General features: G+C 36.3%; 1 protein-coding gene across 5 annotated transcripts in view; it reads right to left on the bottom strand.

Annotated features, from left to right (window-relative positions):
- The window catches only part of Snap25 (Synaptosomal-associated protein 25kDa), a 145,318-nt gene that overhangs the window by 45,791 nt on the left and 75,964 nt on the right, over positions 1–23,563 (bottom strand). For 3 of the 5 annotated variants that reach the window (XM_089092264.1, XM_089092263.1, XM_089092261.1), the window contains 3 exons: positions 19,848–19,889; positions 12,638–12,686; positions 7,227–7,344 (listed from right to left, as the gene is read on the bottom strand). In XM_089092264.1, the coding sequence (XP_088948390.1) occupies positions 7,227–7,344; positions 12,638–12,686; positions 19,848–19,889 (209 nt within the window). Of the gene's footprint in view, positions 1–7,226; positions 7,345–12,637; positions 12,687–14,324; positions 14,374–19,847; positions 19,890–23,563 lie in introns of all 5 variants that reach the window. The other 2 variants (XM_089092265.1, XM_089092262.1) reach the window with 1 other exon arrangement.

Genomic DNA, 23,563 nt, shown 5'->3' with positions numbered 1-23,563 from the left:
GACGAATCACACACAGAGAGGACAAACATACAGAAACGACACATAGAGACGACACATGCATAGAGACGATACACACACAAAGTATCAACACACACAGAGAGACGAGACACTCAAACAGAAATGACAAAACACAAATAGAGACTACCTACAAAACGAGACGACACACAGACACAGATACGAAAAACACAAAGAGACGACACACACATAGAGACAACACACACACACACAGAGACAACATCCACACAGAGACAACACACACACACAGAGACGACACACTCAAAGTGACGACTTACACATAGATACGACACACACAGAGAGACCACAAACACACAGAGACAACACACATAGAGAGACGACACACACACAGAGACGACACACTCAAAGTGACGACTGACACATAGAGACGACACACACACAGAGACGACAAACAAACATAGAGAGACGACACGCAAACAGAGACGACAAACACACAGAGACAACACACACAGATACGAAACACACAAAGCAACGACAAACGCACAGATAGGACCAACACACAGAAACGACACACACACACACAGAGACGACAAACACATAGAGACAACACAGACATAGAGATGACAGACACACAGATACAAATTGAGACAATATTTGGGGGCACCCACCCGCCCAGAGTCTCCGGCTGGTGACCCAAAAATTTAAAAAACACACAGAGACGACAGACACACGTCTCTGTGTGTGTGTTTGTTGTCTCTGTGTGGATGTTGTCTCTGTGTGTGTGTGTGTTGTCTCTATGTGTGTGTGTTGTCTCTATGTGTGTTTCGTATCTGTGTGTGTGTGTGACGTCTCTTTGTGTGTGTCGTCTCTATGTGTGTTTGTCATTTCTGTGTGTGTGTCTCATCTCTCAGTGTGTGTTGACTCTGTGTGTGTGTATCGTCTCTGTGTATGTGTCGTCTCTATGTGTCGTTTCTGTGTGTTTGTCCTCTGTGTGTGTGATTCGTCTCTTTGTGTCTGTCGTCTCTGTGTGTTTTTTAAATTTTTTGGTCACCTGCCGGAGACTCTGGGCGGGTGGGTGCCCCCAAATATTGTCCCAAATTCCTCTCTCAATTTAGCACTTGTTCAAGGATGCCCAGCGTCTCCAATAACTTTCCCAATAGTATCTATTCATTGTCTCAGCTCAGTTTGGAAAATCTGAGCCAATTTCCACTTTTTCAAATTTAGGGTCACTTGCCTGAGACTCTGAACAGGTGAGGTGGGCACCTCCAAAAATTTGTCCCAATTTCCACTCTTGCCTTAGAACTTATTCACGGATACCTAAAACCGTCAACGGTTAGACTGTTGCCCCTAGCGGTAACCATGCCATGCTCTACACACATATCAACAATATATTTTTTGTTTTTTGTTTTCCGTTTTCACAATGGGGTCCCAATCAAGCTCATGTCCATCGCTTAGCATTCAGGTCTTGACAAATAAGGCCCAGATAGTTAGACCCCAATGCTCCAATCTGAACACTGACTAAGACCCCAATTCTGAGCTTGTGAGTTTCAACCATTCAGGCTGGTGGACTAAGACCCCAATTCTGAGATAGTGAATTTCCACCATTCAGGCTGGTGGACTAAGATCCCAATTCTGAGCTAATGAATTTCGACCATTCAGGCTGGTGGACTGAGACCTCAATACTGAGCCAGTGGATTTCCACCATTCAGGCTGGTGGACTAAGACCCCAATTCTGAGCTAGTGGATTTCAACCATTCTGGCACTTTGACTTTTCATTCCCAATTAAATTAAAAAAATAGGCATTTTCAACTAGAAATAAGGAGCATCGTTAAAAACTAAGACGAATGGAAATTATCCCGTAGATGAAGTTAGCTACCCCCTCCGAAATACCTTGTTCTTTATGACGGAACTTTGAAAATCAAGAGAATGTAATTAGATTGTCCCAGAACAATCTAAAACCACGACGAGACCAATCTCGTACCAATAAACTAAAATCACGGTTAGGATTCTTTCCAATCATACCGGGATATGTACTCTCCCACTGATTACATTTATCATAATGGCAATTGGAGCATAGATGACCTCTAGGATGAGAGTCACAAACCTCTTCAAGACAGGAATTTCAACCTTTAATTTGCACAGCATATCCTCTATGCAATTTACACGGGGTGCATAATCTACACTTTTCATCACACTCCTCAATCATTGTGCAATTCTCACATGATGACCAGCTGCCCAGTGAGTACATACATAACGGACATGTGTGGAACATTTTGTCATGTGTTGACACTCTCACTACCACAATGAAACTGAGCTAGCAACAAAAATTGTCTGAGAGAGAGAGAGAGGAGTAAATCATCCTTGAGCACCCTCTTTCTTATGAAAAAAAGTCCTAAATTTCTAAACTAATGTTTAAAAGTATATCCACAATATCATTTTTTCGTGTCGTAATCAATATATTAATAAATTATGTAGATGCATTTGGACCACATTGTATAAGCTTCATACGATAGTCTAATGATGGAGAATCGGTTTTTATTATATGGACAAGCATTACTCGAGACAATATCTTCCCTTGAATAGACAACTCTAGAAAATCATCGTCTAGAATTAAATGTTTTTCCATAAGAACTAGATTCCTTATGATTCGATCATTCTCGAATCTATCCATTTTTTTTTTTTAGTCCTAACTCTCTCACGATCAACTTCAGACTAAACAGAATTTCTTCTTTCTACTCTAGAAAATATACGCTTGTCTACTATAGAAAAAAAAAACCCATTGATTTAGAAACAGTTTTATTGATCATAATTACAATAATAATATTCACTGATGCATTTTGTTCTCATCAATATATTTCGATATATCGAAGTTTATTTATATGGAGAATATTTACTTTTCCAGCAAAACACTGCTGTTCCTCCTGCTTAAATTTGCTTAATGATATCACGTATCTCGCATACATAATGTCCCATTCAAGACATAGTCTACAGCCAGCAGTTATTTCCACAGCTACATTAGGTACTCGTATAACGTTGCTGATGCTGCTGTCGGTTCCATTATTAATCTCCAATAATGTAAATGCACCACTCATTTTTTTTTTCTCCACTAATATCCTTGCAAATAAAACTATTCTCTTTGAATTCAATTCTCTTACTAATATGAATTGTAAAGAAAACTATTCCTTTTATTCAAATCCTAATCACCAATCAAGTTATACTCGTTCCTCTCGGCAAAGATGTAATGACCTGTAGAAATGTTTACCTATAGGACCGGTAGCATACTATACCTACCAGAAAAACCTGTTTGGTACGGGGGCGTCGTCAAATTCAAAAGATGGTAAAAAAAAACATGTATATACCTTGAACTAGAAATTGCGTAAATCTCTTTGAAAGGGTTTAATGCCCCTGTTTACCTACCAGAAAAACCGGAAGGAACATAAAGTGGCAGAATCCAGACGAGAGATACTACTCATATGTGTATTTGCTTAGATTATCCTGTAACAGTTCTGATACACCCCCCCCTGTCACAAAATAAATTGGATTGCTTTAACATCGAAAAATAAATTTGAAGATATATAAGGTAAAACTACGTGGTGGAAAGTTGTGCTACAGAAAAATATAAGGATTTACCAAGATTAAAATGCAATGAAGTTTTACTGGCTCAGTTCTTAGTTATGTAATAATAGCATAATTAAGATTAGCCATGCAGACTGGAGACACGATAAAAACCTTAGCCTACAGTAAAATATTGACCCTAGAATCTTTCTTTTTGCATGAGAATACATTTCTTCTTCATAACTAGGTAAAAATATATATAGTAAATAATCATTTACTTTCTGATATTTAGTGAAGTCTATACATAAAAGAACCTGCACTTCAATCGTCATTTTTGTTAAAGCAATCTAAACCAGAGCCGAAAATGTTTTGAACATATGTTTTTAAATTTTCATTAATATTTGTTTTAAACTTATTGAGAACGTTTCATTGTAATCTGTATCCAAAAAAACAATTTTTTCAACTGCAAGTAAGGAGCAACATTAAAACTCAAAACAAACAGAAATTATTCCGTATATGAGAAGAGTTATCCCCTCCTCAATCTCTCGCTTTTCATGCTAAAGTTGTTTAAGTACTTAAAGAAAATTCTTATATTAATTAAGCGACCCTTGTTGTACAGGACTCGTTCTCAACGATTTGGGACAAAAATCCAACTTTAGCGCAAAGAAGGGGGTTTTGAGGAGAGGGCAACCCCCTCATATAGGGAGTAATTTCTGTTCGCTTTGAGTTTCAATGTTGCCTTTATGGGCACCCATAAGGAGGGGGGCAGGCCCCCCCCCCGGCTGAATGATGCTGCCTTATTTTTACATTTTTGTTGTGAGATTTCTATTATACAGCATTAAAAGTGCCAATTAGACGAGGGAGGTTTGTCCCCAATGGAATTCAGCTTATGGGCGCCCATGGCTGCCTTACTTACAGTTGAAAAAACATTGTTTTTTCCACTTAATTTCTAATCATTTCTCAAACAATGTCGGAAAATCCGGCTCCCCTCAAAAGAACATTCCTCCGTTGAAAGTCCCTCCCACATGAAACACACCACCCCAAACAATAACATCCTCACTGAAAATATCCCTCCCCCCCCCAAAAAAAAAATCTTGCGGATGATTCTGCTTGAAAACTTCTCCTTAGCATACTTTCATTAAAAAAAAACTTGTCATTTCTTATCTTTTTTCGAATACCATCCCTTCCGAGGATTTTTCCGACCCCCCCCCCCCCCAGTGAAAAGTTGCTCCCGCAGACAATTCACCCAGGGAGAATTTCTCCCGCGGAAAATTTCCACATGTATTATTTCTCCCGTGAAAAATCTCCCTCCACGGAAAAATCCTTCAGGCAATTCCAACCCTCTGAAAACGAGTCGACAAAGAAAAAGTAAGACATATAAAAAGAATTTCGTATAGGATTTCTAGCAAATTACTCGCCTGAAAAAATTATCCTGGAAAGTTCCCCCCCCCTGAAATTCCTTCCCCATAGGAAATTCTAGAGCGTGAAAAATTCCCCCAAGCAGGAGATGCCCCTCCCACTGGAAAATGAATGTTATGCTTCTCAATAACAAGTACTATCTATATGGTCAAATTTCATAGCTTTTAGTCCTTTTTACAGGGGCTTTGGGGACGTGTTAACCCCAAAGACATAGTTAGGGGACCTTTCAACTATGCTGAACAAAATGGCTATCTCAAAATTTTAATCAGAAAACGTTGGAGAAACAGGACGAGGGAGGGGGGCTACTTGCCTTACAATCTTTTGGACACTTAAAAATGGCACTAGAACTTTATATTTCGGAGTGAATGAGCCCACTCCCGATATTCAAGGACAGTTGGTTCAATACGATCTCCCTGGGGGAAAAATAAACACACATCCATGATCTTTCTTCTGGCAAAAGTACAAAGTTACACATTTTTGCATAAGGGAGCTTGGAACCTCTACAGTTGAGTTTTCTCATACGTTGAATGATTTTCTCATACGTTGATGGAAGATTCCTTGACCTTTCGAAAGTGCCCCCCCCTCTTTTCAAAAATCAGGAAAATTTTCTCATGGTCGTAGGTTTTGATGCGTAACACTAAACCTGACGATTTTATATATTTGGGATCAGCATAAAGTCAATTCTTTTGATATATATCCTTACTGCCGAGTCGCTCCTTGCTCACGGTTCGTTACCACGAATCATTTGATATAACATGCTTCTTTAAACTATTTCACCCTTATAGCTTGCCAGTCTAATCTTTGAGGCACTAACGGAATACTTCAAGGAGATATTCCAGGAAAAGTTGTCCCGTTGTCCTACAGTCCAGATTCGGATCTTTCAAATTACTTCTATTTCCCATCTCAAAAGAGGGCATCAAGGAAATAAAATATGGGTCAATGTTGGGAAGCTGTAGCAGATTGCATTGTGTTAGCCTACAGTTGTTTTAGAAAATGGAGTTCAATCCCACATTCTAGGGCTATAACGAAAAGAAGATTATGACGGTTATGTCACATCTAAAGGATGAAGTATAATAGGTTGCCAAACATTGTGCCTTCAGACAGTTGATCTGGGGCTAAGCAAAAACCAGGTATCCCTCTGAGGGAGTGGGAAGACTTAAAGAATTGGGAACTTCATGGTCAAGAATAAAGAGTGAAGCTCTGAACACAGTGGTGCTGAAGAAAACTTACCATCAGGCGCTTTTAGGCTGTGCTGAATTGTCAATAATAGCGATGGTAAACTTTATAACCGCTTCCAAAATTTATGTTACGTAAAAAGTTGCATCTATTTGATGTGTTTACACGGCAATATAAATCATCAGCCTTTTCTAAAAAATTGCAAGAAACATTGTATACTCAGTTTAGCCCAAATCCACCCAAGCAGATTTACCTTATAACAAACCCAGATTCAGTTATTACATCTCACTAATCTAGAGAGGAATAAGCACACCTTAGAAAATCAGTATTACAATAATTATGAGATACTTTAAAGGAAAGTCTCAATCAACTTAACGAAGAGGGAATAACTTTTCCTCTCTCAACTCTGAGTTTTCGAAATGAAGTAACCAAGACAAGAGCTATAGAGAGAAGAAAGGCAGATAACTAGGGAATATTCATATTCTAATTATGAGTCCAAATCATTAGTGGAAACTTTGAAAAACATTGAAGTATCTGTGCCAAGAACTGAATTTCGGAACATTTCTCTTTTCCAAAGAGGAAAAGGCTTCATGATATGAAATGAATGTGACATGAAAGACGTATTATTTGCAAATTATACAAAATTGAATTATCGCATCAAAATGTCAGTTTTCACTGTTTATGATTAAAGCAAAATTTAACTACGGCAACGACAGTGTTGATAATGGAAAGGTAAATCAAATAAAATAATTAATGATCTTGAAGTAATATATAACTTCTTGATATAACACTCACCAATAATTTTAAGATACCTGCGCAAATGGTGGTGGGAATCCGGGCGAGGAGAAAATTTCCGTTTAGACAGCTTTGAAGCCCCCCCCCCTCACCCGTCAGGACATATTATGTCCTGTAAATTACAGGACATAATCTTTAGGTATTTAAATCATCAGTATAAATTAGCCAAATGTAAATGACAAATAGAACAATGGCATGCATTTAAATGATGCATAATATTTATAATAGATCCTTTGTTATATCAAATCTCATGTAGGTAATTGTAACCGTTCAGAGAAGGAAAAACTAGGGATGGTTGAACTTACTTTTGGCAGGGCAAAACACAGAGACCACAACATTTTTCCATTCCTTCTAAATTCTTTTCGGCTTCTTTCATATCGCAGTTGATCTGGTCCATTCCTTCCTCGATTCTGTCCAATTGCTCTGCAAAGACAACGAATCAAGGTCCCAGCCATTAATATTTCTTTTTAAAAGAGAAAAAGCTTCTTTACAAAGAAAAAACAAATACTTGCCACGTTTAGACTATTGCTATTCTGCAACAAGAATAATATAAATACTTTGTTTTCTCATTATTTGGCTTCTACTCGAGCTTACACTAGCCAGCAAAGTTTATGAGACCCAAATAAGAGCTGTTAAATCGAACAATTTCCTCTATTATACTGAAATTAAACAATGAAATCGTACCGTTAGAAATGAAAGACGAGAGTTAAGCGAATCAAGATATACATTTTTAGGCAACGAGACCTGTCGTGGCAACTTTTAGATGTCTCCGCCGACAAAAATGGTGCAGCAGCAACACTCGGGTTTTGTTTCTATGCAATCGATTAAAACCTGTAGCTGTCAACACGTCAAATCTTTAATCGTTTGTCGATGATTATTCTTTAGAAAAAAAAAAATGTTGACATGTCCCTTAAGGTACCAAATAACATTTTTGCCCCCAGGACCCGTCTTAGATTTATTCATCTCTTAAAACCTCAATTTCTATGAATTTTCGTTTGGTTGTTTCGCAAATCGAGAAGTTTTATGGCTGCAAAGTTAGAGAAGTTTTATATTTTTGTCAGGTTTGCTACGTTGAATCACGAAAATAAGTAAACAAAACGAATTAGTTAAATATAACAACCCTTTTCGTCCGCAAAATTAAACATTAACAATCTGTAGATTCCCATAGACAACTACACTTTCAAAGGAAAGCTCCACATTCTTAAACTGTTTGGTGCTGTATGCTTTTATCTCGGCCTGATTTTTCACCCATGCTTCTTTTTATTATTATTATTTGACGCCCACCACTACCAAAACCTGCATGCCTGCATACAGATGTCTTCTTTTTTTTACTAAAATTTGACTTACCAATTTTTCATAGTTTTTAAGATGTCACTGAGTAAGTTTCCATTTCGCCAATAATCATCTATCATTTTCACTGTCCTTGGTCAATTAAAGAGGATTTCAAAAGAATGTGTTTTTTCTTAAAACCAACTCTATTATGTATTTCTTGATACCCAATCAGTGTTGTTACTTCTGGAGTGCGTCACGCTTACAAGCTAATGCTGTATTTTCTTTGTCCCAAAGCATAAAACCTAACCTAATGTATGCTGTTATTCCTAAAATCGCACACTCTAGAAGCTAAAGCTACATTATTCTGCCTCAAAATATAAAATCTATTACTTGTTTCCAACGTACTTATTTGACGATAAGAACAATTTGAGATCTGTTTTAGTGACAACCCAAATTGATGAAACATGATTCAGAATTATCAGTGGAACAATGAGGTTTTGTAAAACCCATTTAAAAACTGGATTCACGAATTGGAAAGTTTGGGACATCAAAATTTATAAACTCGCAATCAGAGACTTCCGAACTGCAAAAATCAATAACCCAAGCCAACATTTTTTCTTCCAAGCCAAGTTGTCAATTTCACAATCTATATCATATGCACTCACGATCCTGATATTCAATGGTGCAGCACTTTCATGATTTTGACTGTCAGTGGAACGGGATATTTACAATTCACATTACAAAATTAAGATTAAATTTCAGTGGAAAAGGCATTTGATTAAACGTCTATCATCAAATGATTGTGACAAACACTTTACTAATAATTACAAAATTATGCCATAACATTGCAATTGTTACTTATAATCGTTGCGTAATGGCATAGCATTTTCATGGTTTTGACTGTCAGTGGAACGGGATATTTACAATTCAGATTACGAAATTAAGATCAAATTTCAGTTGAAAAGGTATTTGATTAAACGTCTATCATCAAATGATTGCGACATAAGCACTTTACTAATAATTACAAAATTACGCAATTACATTGCAATTGTTACTTATAATCGTTACGTAACCAATGGCATGATGGCAAATTTCGGAGACGAATAAAAGATAGAAAATTTGAACAAGTATATACCCCCCGAGCCCTCGTATACAAGTGTAGCCCTCAGCGTGATTTAGTGTTCATGCTTACCGTTCACTCGATTATAGTTTATAGAAGAAAATTAAACTGAAGCTTACAGATGCCTAGGCTATAGACGTCAACGGTCTAAACATTTTTTGATTTTAGCGTCGCCTTGGCTGTATGTAGCTGGCTACTCTGTTCCAAATGAATGTGGATACTTTAATTCGGAAAGTAAATGGGGGTTAGAAGAAGCTGACACTTCTAACAATCCATGCACTCTAATCCTTTCATTGGGTCGTGACTTAGCTCATTTTCTACAAAATGAGGTCTTTGATGGTTTTTGCAGCGATTCTTTATTGGACCTTCTTCACTCTGATGTGTTCCACAACAATCGAGTTGTTAAGCTCTCGAAACTTTCAACATGGTGCTTCACATTTAGAAACCAGAACAAGAGACCAGAATTTTCCAAAACCAAGAAATCAGTACAAGAATTTTCAGTGGTTTGTACAAGAAACTATTGTAATATAAGGGAACCGGCGTTTTCTCCCCCGGAAAATTCCCCCAGGAGAAATTTCCGCACACACAAAACTGAGCAGCCAAAGAGAAAGTACAAAATAGGTACCTGAAAATGTCGATCAGATGTTTTAAGAGGTAGCAAAAAGGACAAGATATCAAAAGCAATTTTAGGAAAGGTGCTGGTTGGTCTCAATCCTGGACAAGACCCTTCCCATAAAAACCTTACACCTTACATAGCTTACAGCCCTTGCCCCAGGGGATGGAAGGGGGATTGTCAAACCCGGAGGCATGGCGTGTGACATTTGGACTAATTTTAAACAAAATGGCTGTCTCAAAATTCTGATCGGATGCGCTTTGGGAAAAAAAAAAGTGTGGGGCAGCTTGTTCCTCTCCAACCCACTTTGACTCTTCAAAAGGGCACTATAACTTTTAATTTGCAATCGAATAAACCCCCTCCTAAGTTTTATACGGCCACTCCTTCCATATGAAGCGCCTTTGGGGAAAAGAAAAGAAAAATAAATATTAATACTCTTATGGCAACGCTATGCCTATAGTATTGCCTCTGACTTAAACAGCTGAAAAGAACTTTCAATTTCCCTTCTAATGAACATCTGGAATTATCCAGGAGGAATGAGGGGGTGGGGAATTTTATTGGGCGATTTTCGGATTACACCCTTCCTTACGCCAGTTTACAGCAGAAAGGTTCTGTAGGCACACTTAGAAAACGCCTAGACCCATAATATACGTTCAATAGCTCTTCAAGTTCTAAATCAAGAAAGAACTAGGCAGAAAACAAAACAACAAACTCAATTGAAATCACAAACAGAAAAGACTTGTAAAGATAGATAGCTCCAACTTTTTCCCAGAAAGTATTTTGGCGATGGGACTAGGAGGACGTAGCACATCGTATCACTATAAGATTTAGTCCGGCTGAAATTTGATATCCCTGCCTTTTTCCTTGCCAACTTCAGCGGAACTTTCCGCTCGAAAGCAGAAATATGGCTCAAAGAAATAAAAACTTGGCAGAACAACTCAGAATAGTCCTCTAAGACTATTAAAACTTACTGAGACTTACACAATGTAAGCTTTACTCAAGTACAAGTGCTGCATCGCACCCTTTTTGGTCCCGAGCAGGAACTGCACGCAGCTTTAATAAAATATCTTTCACATTCGTCAATCCATCCAGAGGTTTCTACTTCATGTAAAAGTAGCAGAGATTCCACCCTTGCCACTTTCTCGCAATAAACGATGATTGCCGGCACAAAATAGAAAAACAAAAAAAGAAAACACAAAACGCTTCAAAACCCAGCTCCATAAATATAATTGAATTGTTCTTTTCTGTAACGGAGGAGGAAAGACAACAAAGCTCTTCCTCAGTAGCGATATACCACAGAATTTTCTGCAAGGAAAATTCTACAAAATAAGACATTGTACTTTAATACAGAATGGACTGATACTCCTGAGGAATTAATTTACACTTCTCCAAATGTACATGAGAATACAGTAATTGCTTATCCTTCAAGTGAAAGCTAAGATGCCAGCAGGGAACTTTAGGGATCATGCAAGAGCTTCTGGCTTAGACTATATCCCATTAGTACATCAGGTTATACAACGCCATAAAATGTGGAGGATAACAAGAGCCTTATAAAGCTGAATTGACTAAGCCTATATAACAAACACTTAAAAAAAAACTTCAGAAAGAAGGTATTTTAGTTGTTTTAATTTTAATAAATCAATCACTTTAATAAAGCATACCCGGCATTTTGACTGTTGGCTTGAGCATTTGAGTAAAGAAAACATACTCAAGCATAGATGCAAAAATTTCTAGTGTTAGGGTTGGGGGGAGACAACATTTTTTCAAAGAAAGAGTGTATCCAGAGTCGAAAAAACTGCATTTTTTGGCCCCTAATTCTCTAGGAGGGAAGAACCTTAGGACTAATACAAGGTGGAAAGTCCCCTCCCGTACCTTCTGTCTTCAGGATTCGACATAGATCAACAAATTTTGATTTAAAGAAAAACATATATACAATCTTGAAAAGATTTTGTATTAGGACGGGTTTTGTTCAATTGACTTCAAGAAAAATGTATATTTAAATAGTTGCTATCGATTCCTGTTCCTTAAAGCATAGTCTTAAGAACTTGAAAATCGAAAAGTTAATCAAATATTAATACGCTAAAATCTAAAAAACGAAAATCAGTATAATACTGTAATAGTGGTAGATTTTGCAAAACCTAAATAAGCAATTTTTTTGTTTATAGGCCGAGGAGCCATTGGTACCGTGTATTCAATACATGTTGAATTAATTATGAATAAATTTTATTTTACCTTTAAACATAAGAACTCGATGATACAAACGCCATAAGAACTTGAATAGCTTAACAGATTAAGGAGTCAAATAAGAAAATGATACTTTCAAATAAAAATCGATTGCAAGTAGGTCAACAAGGTCTATATCCCCTGAATTAAATTAGGTGAATTGTTCCAAATTTCCGTCAGTTGTTTCTTTTTCTTTTTTTCTTAAATCTAGGAATAACTTGTATGATCAAACGTTCGTGATACTGAACTGTAAGTTTTTTTTAATTATTCAAATAAATGGTGAGAAATAATATTGAGATATATAAATAAAGCAGAAAATTGCCATTTATCTATAGTCTAATTGTTTATCGCTGATTGGTACAAATCCAACCGTCTTACTTGGAAAACAATATGTGTGTTAATACATAAATTTTGAACAATTAGATTCATGATTTCTAGTGAAAATTATCAACGTACGAAATTATTAAGAACTGGAAATTACAACTTACCACCTTGCTTTTCGAGATTGACGAGGGTCTTGGCACCAACATCCTGAGACTACAAACAAAACATAAAGATAAAAAGCAAACAAAAGGGAAAGCAATAGAAGCATAAAATAAAAAAATGGTTATTGATCCTTGTCCCTCGATTTAGAAATACAGCACAAGATTTACATTTGCACTTTTTTAACGCTTGGTAGTTACAAGACATGTTTATCATACCTATCTAATCTTGATGTATTCATACCAATCAAAAGATTATCAATTGATATCGTTAACCAACAAGAGTTTCTTTTTTCAGGTAAGACTATAAAATCAGGGGTTATGGAAGTTTTACTAGTAAACATAACCTGCCTAACTTCAAGAAGTAGTTGTATCTCCTAGCTCAACCGGGAAACATAATCAGTAGTTTTAAAAAAAAGTTTATAAATAGCAAGAGCTGAGGTATAAAAAAACGAGCTTAAACGGTTTGTGTAGAAGATTAAAAAAAAGAAGAGAAAGACAATCAGTTTTTGCTGGAAGACAGCTTTAAACACTTAGCATTTGGGAAGCTTATGCAGCATTAGCTCCATCTTTTCAAATCACCTTTTGGATGATCAGACGGTGTTTAATGTCGGTTGCATTGCGAACTGCCTTCTAGACAGGTCGTCTAGGCTAACAACTCTACCTTATTTCTTAGAGTCGGCTCAAGGAACAAATATAGTTTGTTTAGCTAAATGCTGCAGAAGAACTTAAAATGAGAATACGAGAAGTTGGAACCTCTATCAAACAAAGTTTCCTGCAGGAATCAATTGACAGTCCCTTGGCTAGTATGGAAGCTGGTGACATCTCTAACCAACAGCTTGCTTTACATATGTTACCGTGAGTATCCCGAAATTGGTGAATGTCGACATTCACCGTTGAATATCCAAAATATCTTTTTTACCCTTGGATTTAGTCAGCGGTGCCGGTCAACTTTTTCAATTTAATGCAAGGCTTGATGATGAAAGGTTATGTTAGATTAAGTTTGGTTAAATTGGGTTAAGCTAGCTTAGGTTATGTTTTTGACTCATTTCTGATATTCATAACCAAACCTAACCTAAACTAACATAATCCACTACCCTAACTAACATCATAGCTTGCATAAGACTGAAAAAGCTGACTCACAACGCTAATTGAATTCAAGCAGAGAAAAAGGAATTTCGGACATTCACTGGTGAATGTGGACGTTTACCAGATTTCGGACATTCACGGTAATACATACACATTTCGTTCCCAGAAAAGAATTAAATTTTCTTTTAAGATATAGCATTTGAGGCTTGGTCTACATTTAACACAATTTGATTACTTTATTATGAAATTGCATTAATTTACATATAATTTAACACTTTAAACTGTATACTTTCCTTATTTTTTCTCTATTTCAGGATTTTAACAGCGTTTTGAAATCTCTTGAAAATTTTGCTAGTTCTTTTTTTCCACGATAGAAAGCTGTAGCTTCCTTATTGTTTCTGCTATAATACAATATCTTCGTCTCCCACGTAGAACTATTACTTACAACTGTTTCCGAAACCCCAGCTAGAAAACAAACTACGCATATACCTACAAATAGCTATAAATAAAACAAAATAAGCTTACAAGCAAATAGTCATAAAGTGCGTCAAAATGGGAAAAAAATTTACATGACGTGAGAAGCAAATTATAAAAGGACAATTACCTCCCTGGTCGTCTAAAGCGACCAAGGTCCTGATTCCAGCTTCCTTGCTCTAGCATGAAAAAAAGAAAAAAAAATATTAGACAATACTCGTTTGGACAAGATAAATCTTGGCACCAATACCATCCCAGGCTTTAATTCAGTGGCAGATTTCAAGCCGGGCTTTAATTCAATGGCGGGTTTACAGCAAGGCTTTAATTCAGTGGCAGGTTTTCAGCCGGGCTTTTGTTCAGTGGCAGGTTTCAAGCCGGTCTTCAAGTCGGTACCAGGTTTCATCCCAGGCTTTAATGACCAAATTTAGCAGCGGCAACTAAAAATGCGTGATAAAATTTGGATTTTACAGGAAAGCAGAGAGCCTGAAAAATGTGTTTTGAGTTTTTTTTTTACTGATATGATGGACCTGTTATTTGCACTAGGCAAGTTTTGGGGGATATAAGTTACAAATAAAGCAATTTTTATAGTTAAGCTCCATATTACAACTATTATATTATTAAATAATTAAAGAGGATATAACGAACGAAAAAAAAAAATTAAGACTTGCACTCTTAATTTAGGAGGATTTAAATGTTTTATATTTAAGAAAATTTAACGAATTTGGAAAAAAAACAGGAATTTCCAAATAACTTGAAAACAAAACAGTTCCAGTACGTTATCTATATAAAGATAACGAACTAAATAACTTATTGTACTACATAAGAAAACGTGCTTTAATATACTAATTTTATTTACTTTTCTCATTAAATTTGGGTTTTAGTTGGTTAAGTTGGTGTATCTGGTTAACTGTTATACTGTTGTATCTAAAAAAAATAGTGGGAGTATCAAGCATTACATTGCTAATCAATTTATTGTTTGTGTTCCTCGTTGCATTGATATGTAAATAACGACGGAGACCACGCTGCCTTTCCATGCATCGATATACAGTGAAAACTTATTCGTATATGGGTCGTATTCGTATATGGGTAACTTAAAAGAGTAGGGAGTGTGGTGCTAGTGTGAACAAAAAAAAAACTTCAATGCCATCTACCATGTGACGAGACTTGGCATTTTTTAAAGCTCTGTAATCATTTTTGTGTCAGGAACTGAGATCACATGCTTATCACTACTCTAATTTTTCCTATTATACTAGTCAAATTAATCATTCTTGTTATTAAACTAAAAAAAAAAATTTTGTCGACACAAGCGCCAGTTACTTGTCTTATAAGTTATCCATAATCGGGCGGCGTGATTGGCCGATACACAAGGACATCGCATGGAATACAAGCTATGAATGTTTTGCCAGGTACTCTTAGATGGCACATCGGTGTGTGTTTATCTTCATTTATCATTGCCTTTGTTGAGCTAAAATAGAATTGGTGCTTACAAATGAAATTGAAAAAGAAGGTCCTAGAACATCGGGAGTGGGCTCATTCGGATGATAATTATAAGTTCTAGAGCCCCTATTAAGTGACCAAAAAGATTGGAGGGCAGCTAGTCTCCCTTCCTCCTTTCCCCTCCTACAAAGTCGTCACATTAAAATTCTGAGATAGCTATTTCGTTCAGCATAGTTGAAAAGTGAAATAACACTGCTTTTGATAATGATAAGACTCTCCATGGTCCCTGGGGAAAGGGCTGTAAGTGCTATCTGGCGTATAAGTATCGAGTGTACTGGTATTGGACGTATCGGTATCGGGCGTTTTCTTTTTTCATGGTTTTGTGCCTTCTATATGATTATGTGAAAAGCCTGTCTTTGTTTGGGCTGATTATGGTAATTCTCAACTAATGCTGTTTTTTATTCTATGCCAAGAAATACCGATTAACCGACAAAATTTGAACGATTTTGAGGGACAATTTTGTAAGAGAGGGAATTTTCCACGGGAAGAGTTTCCAATGGAAAGAGAAGTTTGTGGGGGAACTCTGCAGGAGAACTTTCAATCAAACAAATCAAATAAAAAAAAAATTCAACTGGAAGTAAGGCTCTATATTAAAACTTAAAACAAACATAAATACTCCGTACATAAAGGGACTAAGCCCTCCCAGAAAAAAAATATCATGGCAGTGTCGCTACCACGTGGTGCATCATATATTTCCTGGCATTATTTGAAAAACGATTAGAAATTAAATAAAAGAAACTTGTTTTTCAACTGAAAGTAAGGAGCAGCATTAGAACTTAAAAGGAACAGAAAGTATTCCATTATATAAAATGCCCCCCCCCCTCAATACCTCGTTCTTTAGAGTGAAGTTTTTTATTACTTTAAAAAGCAGAGTTGTGACAAAGAGTCAAAGTTTAGCGCAAAAAGCGAGGTATTGAAGAGCGGGCAGCCCCTTCCATACAAAGGGATAATTTCTGCTAGTTTTAAGTTTTAATGTTGCTCCTTACTTTCAGTTTAAAAAACTTGTTTTTTTTTATTTAATTTACGACTAGAACGCAATAAAAATAATGGAAAACGGGTAAAGGCATTAATATGACGGTGGTAGGTGTGTCCCCTTGAAAATTTTATCCGTGGAAATTGCTTAATTTTTTGTTCTTTATGGACTAAACCTGATCTTCTTTCTTTGATTTTACGTTACATTTCAATCAGTCCAGTTGTCCTAATAAAAAAAATGTCAGTAAAATCACTATTTTACCAACTCAAATTTTGGCATTGAATGGGCTGAAAATGTTGGGGAGGGATGCCCCCTCCCCCCACACGTGGCGCCCGTACTAAAAGCTATAGTACATGATACCACTAGACCCCTTGCGATCGAGAACGGGTCCCCTAGCCGTTCATCAGAGGGATTCCCTGTCTGCAGTACCTTCAATGGGCATTTTTTAATTTCTACTTTAATTAAATAACAAGGAGTCAATCTCTAAGTCAGAACCAAGCAAATTTAAACTTGACAAAGCTTAAACTTACTCAAAAGAAGCAAGCAATAGTTTAAGTAAAGAAAGTTTTCAAAAATCACGAGGCCCTATGCAAAAAAAGAATATTGGTTATGGTCCACTAGACGTGCATCAGAAGGTTTTTCTCGTCCGAAGTACCTTTACTTGTGTGGACTGCGTGAATTTTCAGGAACCAATTCGCAGCAGTTGTCGCATTACTTCCTCTGCAACTGGGAAGCTCAATCTGTAATTTCTTGATAATTTTAAATCGACTGGCTTTTTCAGAATTTTTAATCGATATCAACGTGGTCTTCCATGCTGCGAAATAGTAATTTGGTCCCAAAAAACGGCAGAAAACGCCCCTTCCCCGTGGCAAAATCTTTTTGGTTACTTTAAGAGCTTTTGGTTACTTTGCACACATTTGAGCACTCTCTCAGTCTTCTAGGACCATCGGTTCGATACAAATCACAGTTGGGTTGTCTAATGTGCTGAATCCAAAGATTTGATTATCATTAGGATCACTTGCTTTTTAGGGGGCGTTTTCTCCGTTTTTCTAAAATCAGGCAAATTTCCCAGGACTCGTAGCGTTCGATGTGTAACATTCAACTTAATAATAAACTTAATATACCTGGAATCAGCAGAAAAAGCTAATTCTTTTGATATATCAATTGCTATCAAAATTTTCTTTGTATTACTATGTTAGTAACTATTGGCCCGAGTCGCTCTTTACTTAGACTTCGCAACTACGAACTGCTTGAATCTAAACCATATTATTATTATTAGTGTACCTATATTTTAGAACTTAGATAAAATATTCCTTTTTACTTGTCTTAATGTCCTTGGATGCTCAATCTTAAATGTGGGGGGAGTTTTCCATCGGGAAATTGTCGGGGTGAATTCTCCGTGGCGTGAATTTGCCACAGAGGGAATTTTCTGGAGACTTCCGCGGGATGAATTTTCCGCAGGAGGTGGGATTTTCCAGGGGGGGGGACGAATACTTCGGACCCAAGACAGTGATTTCTTCTCTTTTTCCTGCACGGCAATAGTCGTAAGATTTTTTTAATCATAAAGAGGCTTAGATTTTCTATTTGGAGGGAACATAGCCAATTCCGTCGCATATAATAAAGAATCCAGTGTTTGAGAATTCCATAGCTATTTATAATTTATAAGTAGAAAGTCAGGTAAGGATATGCACCGAGACTCTGAAGGCAATATTTCTCAGGAGTAATTTCACAATTTTGAAATTACTCCTGATAACGGTTTCAATCATCACGGTTTTCAAATAACGGTTTTCAATCATCACAAGAGGGAATACCCTGTTTCGTCTCGGGTTTTAGGAGCCAGTTCGAAATTTTCTGGATTTTTTTGGGAGGACAGTTATAACTTTATGCTGGAGGGAAGGAAATTAAATATTATCTCCCCAATCAAACTTTTTGAACTGCAGATTTTTATTATAAGTCTCGTTAGCCTTTTTCTACAAGGTCTTCTTGTGTTTCCAAATTCATGTTTTGTTCAGAACTGAAGTTCGAACACGAAATATCAAATTACCTATGCCTTAATGTCTGAAAGAGGATTGCAGTCAACCAATTCGACTGTTTCGTACCATAATAGCTGCATACACATTTATTGATTTCGAAAGGAAGAAGATTGTATTTGAGCAAACTGGTCAAACAGCAAAATAAGCAAGACCAATATTATCCCATTTTTAGGATATAATGGAGACAATCGAGAAAAAATTAAAATTTCGAGTAGCAGGTCCGAAGACAATCCCCCTGTGTATATACATATGGGTTGTGTACAAAAATCACAGCTTAAGCATCAAGGCCGAAATGTTTGTATGACTCGTAAAAACGTAACAAAAATGGACATAAACAAATTTTGTATGAGTTTTTCGAGGGTTTTTTTTGTGTAAAACCCCCCAAACAATTTTTTTTTGTAAAACCCCCTCCGAAAAAAATCCTGGGTACGGTCTTGTTAAGCATCTTATTTTTTCACGAACTTGAATATATTTGTCCATAAATAAATTTATTAAGATGCCCAGTACTGATGTGGTCTTAGTAATATTTTAAAAATACACCCTAACACCTAACGGGGTTGTGAAGTAAAGTAGTTTAATTAAGGATCGATAAAGGGAGGGAAGAGAAAAGGGGAATAACTGAAACTTTTTGGTACAGCTTGGGCCTTTGAGTGCAGCCCAATCATCTCCAACCATACATGACAAAATTAGGAAATCTGCTGCCAAAAAATCAAATATTCTTAAAAATAAACAGAAAGATGTTGCTATTCATCCACAACGCAATGAGTAAATATATATAATAGTATATGAGTATAAATATATAGGTTTTGCGCGTTTCAACTCATTTCTTAGTTATCGACCATAACATTCAGTAAAACATTTCTTTCGCCTTTCAGATATATTCAATGCCTCATTTATATCATGCTGGAGTTAAATCTTTATTCCCTGTCGCCATTCTAATTTGTTCCCCAGCTCGTGTTGAATAAATGACCAAAATATTAGAACTGCTCAAATCCAACGGCGAGAATTTATTATCTACACTTCCATTTCGTTAAAATATGACGACAAAACCTTTATGAATACTAAATCCAAATTTTTAAAGTCAATATCAGTGTACTTTTGAAAGAGGAGATAATAACATAACTTGAATAGAAATGGTATTTTATCTTACCTCTTCGCATAACTGGAGCATACGCCTTGTACTGTCTAAGGACTGAAAGAAGAAAAAGGAAAAAATTAGCGAACAGTTGCAAAACTCAAATCATAAACATAGATTACACACAGCTAAAGAAGAAAATGACAACATGTTATGCATGGAAAATATCTTTTTAGATAGTAAATCGAATTATTTCTCAGTGCTTTTTACTTTTTCTCAAACACAATACATAATTATACTCACCTTTTACGATCCCTCAAAACTCTAGCTTTGCTTATGGACTTAATTGCTTTAAATAATAAAGTTATGGAATACAGGTTGGGAATTAATTACAAAAAACAAACAAAGACTGTTCCATAGGGAAATTAGTTCATTTTTACAATACAGGTTTATGCTACTCTAAGACATGGCCTGCCTTCAAAAGAGTTTTCTGCAACCAAAGGCAATTACTTCTTGAATAAGCGCAATTATTGTGCTCTATTGAACGCAATTGGGACAACAAATTCAATTCTTAAAAAAAAAAAAAATAATAATAAAAATTTTCGAAACTCCACAGAACCCTTAAAATTAACAGAAAGGACAAAGCTCATCCTAATAGATGAATTCACCGAGAATTTTTATTTTTAAAAGCAAAGATTCCAGCATATTGAACTTCGAACCAAAATAAGAAAATAATAATTGCAATAGTTTGCAATAAGCATTTTGGGAAACAAATCTAATAATTGCAAATCTTTTTTGAACGCCACAGATAAAAAAATTTAATTGCAATAATAAGTACTGAACGCAGGGACTGTCTCAAGAATTTCTCTTTCCGGCCTTATTTATGTATTTATGGATCATGCAGTCACCATTAAAGGGGGATATAGTGGTATTTATATCAAAGTGACACTTTTGGTTTGAACCCTATATGTCGCTGAAAATAACAGTATGTGTATCCATAGTTACGATCAAGTTCGGTCTACATTGGCACAAAGGTTATGTTCCAGAACTGAATAATTATTCAAATAAATCAAGGTAAATAAACAAAATTAAAGGGCTAAATCCTATCAATGCCAAAGATTATAAAAATGATCGTCGCTTAGGCAATTAGGATTAATTTGTCACAAATAACCTATCAATGTATGGTACTGATGCAGTATAACTAACACGGAGCGCGACACGGCGAAAGTACTACATACATGAAAAGCCCTAAAATAGGTATTTACTATCTAAGTTCATTGTTAAATGTGTTTTATTATTGAATTTATAATATTTAACCAGTTTTTTGGGGTTTAGGGGGAGAAAAGGTACCTAGGTTAGGTTAGGTTACGTATTTAATATATGCTATGCTTTACCCCCCCCCATCCCCCTAATGTGCAAATATATAGCCCAAATAGATGCAGTCAAAACCAACTATTTTTCTCAAAAATCTTTATCAGCACTTTGAATTTATCATCCACATAAATTTTCTTTTAGACAAAGGCCAGCACATGCAAAAACTTTAAATTTAATGGAACCAATAATTTGAGGGAGGCGAGGAAGACTACCAGTATATATAGCTCCTAACTAAATATCAATTAAGTATTTTAAATTACAGGGTCTCAAATCCACTGAGCATCAACAACTTGTACATTCCGCATGTCATCCTTGTATGATGGGCACTTCCAGATATTTTTTTGAGGATGCCTATTATCTGTTTCCGCAGAATCTCTTCTTATAGTTTAGAAATAACACGAAAAAAAAAAATTAACTTGACTTCTTTTTTACTCAGTTGATCTTTGGTCAGGCAAGCATACAGGGACTTATATTGCGAGGGAAAATTTTGTAGGGGCTCTGTTTGTCGAAATGACACAACAAATCAATCAAAACAGAAAGTCATAGGCAACGCAATAGCACTGCCAAAGTAAAGAACGAAGGGGACATAATGTAGTATTTTTTTTTCACCAAGGCACTTCGTATAGAAAGTTGTAATAACTTCGGAAGGAGCCAATTAGATTGGAAATACCTTTTTAAGGGACTTCCAACAGTTCTAGTGCTCTTTTTAAGAGCCAAAAGTGATTTAGGGCAACCAGCCACCCTCCCACACCCCTTTATTCGTCAAACACATCGAATCAAAATTTTAACATAGCCATTTTGCTCAGCCTAGTTGAAAGGTCCAATAACTATGCTTCTGGCGATGTCAACCCTCCAGAGCCCTCAGGGCAAGGGCAGTAAGTTATGCAATTCACCCATTGTTTAAATATAGTACTTGTTACTGGAAAACGGGGCCATATTTGACCTTTGGTGTCCAAAAGGGCCAAGGACATTTAGATGAAGCTTTCGGAAAATGTTGAGGGGAGTGTTGAACTAAATCAAAACACACCACGCGCATGCAAGTTGTCAAAATGGCGTAATCCAGGAATGACTGAGGGTGTTAAGTTGGAACTTTTAGGGAATAATGAGGAGGGTGACCAATTGACCAAAAAGGCAGTTTTTGCACGCTAACACTACTACTACTGCTGCTACTAAACTACTGCATCTGTAGTGACTACTACTAAGGCGGAGGAAATTGAAGGGAAATTTTGAGGAAATCAAATATTAAAACGTATTAAGTGCATACAGATTTTCAAAAGGGCGCATCAGCAATATCTTGGTGTATCAAACTGAAACGCCCAGGGTATGATGAGGGGCATGTTCAACTGACAAAAAGGTAGTATGTGCATACTACTGCTGCTAATAATCCTACTGCTACTTCAGTTACTAGTAATACTGATACAACAATACTTCTACTACAATACTACTCCTACTACTATGATTCTAGTAATACTACGGTGAAGGGTATGAAGGTAAAAACTTAAGAGAATATTGAGGGGAGAGTTGAAATAAATCAAAACGCAATATCTGCATGCAGGTTGTGAAAAGACGGTACCCCAAGAATATCTTAGGGTATCAAGTTTGAACTTTCAGAAAACACTTGGGGGGCAATTGAACAAAAGGCAATACGTGCATGCTACTACTTCTACTAAGAGTGTTAAGGGTATTAGTAGTATTAACGTGAAAATTTCAGGAAATTTTGAGGGGAAAATTGAACCAAACTAAAACACGCTATGACCATACAGGTTATCAAAAGGGCATATCGGCAATATCATACTAATGGGTTATAGAATCAAGATGAAACTTTCAAGGTTTGATATGGGGGATGTTCAATTGACCAAATGGCAATAGGTGCATACTACTACTGCTACTACTAATCCTATACTACTACTGTGACTACTACTAAGGATGAAGGTATAAAGGTGAAAACGTCAGAGAATATTGAAGGGAAGTTGAACTGAATCAAAACACTGTGTGCATGCAGGTTGTCAAAAGGGTGTATCAGTAATATCTTAAGAACGGCTTGGAGTATGAAATTGAAACTTACAGGGCTTGTGGTGGGGGATGTTGAACTAAGAAAAAGGCACTATGTGCATATTACCACCATTGCTACTATTATTACTATCACAACTACTACTTTTACTGAGGCAAAGGGTATCAAGGTGAAACTTTCAGCGAGTATCTAGAGGTATGTTAGACTAAATCAAAACAGACTGTGTGCATTCAGGTTGCCAAAAGGATGTATGAGCTCTTTCATAGGAACAGCTTTGAAAATTATGTTGAAACTTTCAGGGTGTGTAAGAGGATGATTTTGAAATTACCAAAAGGCCCTCTAAGCATACTGCTACTACTATTTCTACTGCTACTATTACTGTAACTACTACTGCTGAGCAAAGTGT

The sequence above is a fragment of the Artemia sp. Qi Xiang Cuo genome, chromosome 7, assembly GCF_049724085.1.
Source record: "Artemia sp. Qi Xiang Cuo chromosome 7, ASM4972408v1, whole genome shotgun sequence".
Taxonomy (NCBI): Eukaryota; Metazoa; Arthropoda; class Branchiopoda; order Anostraca; family Artemiidae; genus Artemia; species Artemia sp. Qi Xiang Cuo.
Note: the sequence above shows the minus strand (reverse complement) of the source record. Positions and strands in the feature narration are given on the sequence as shown.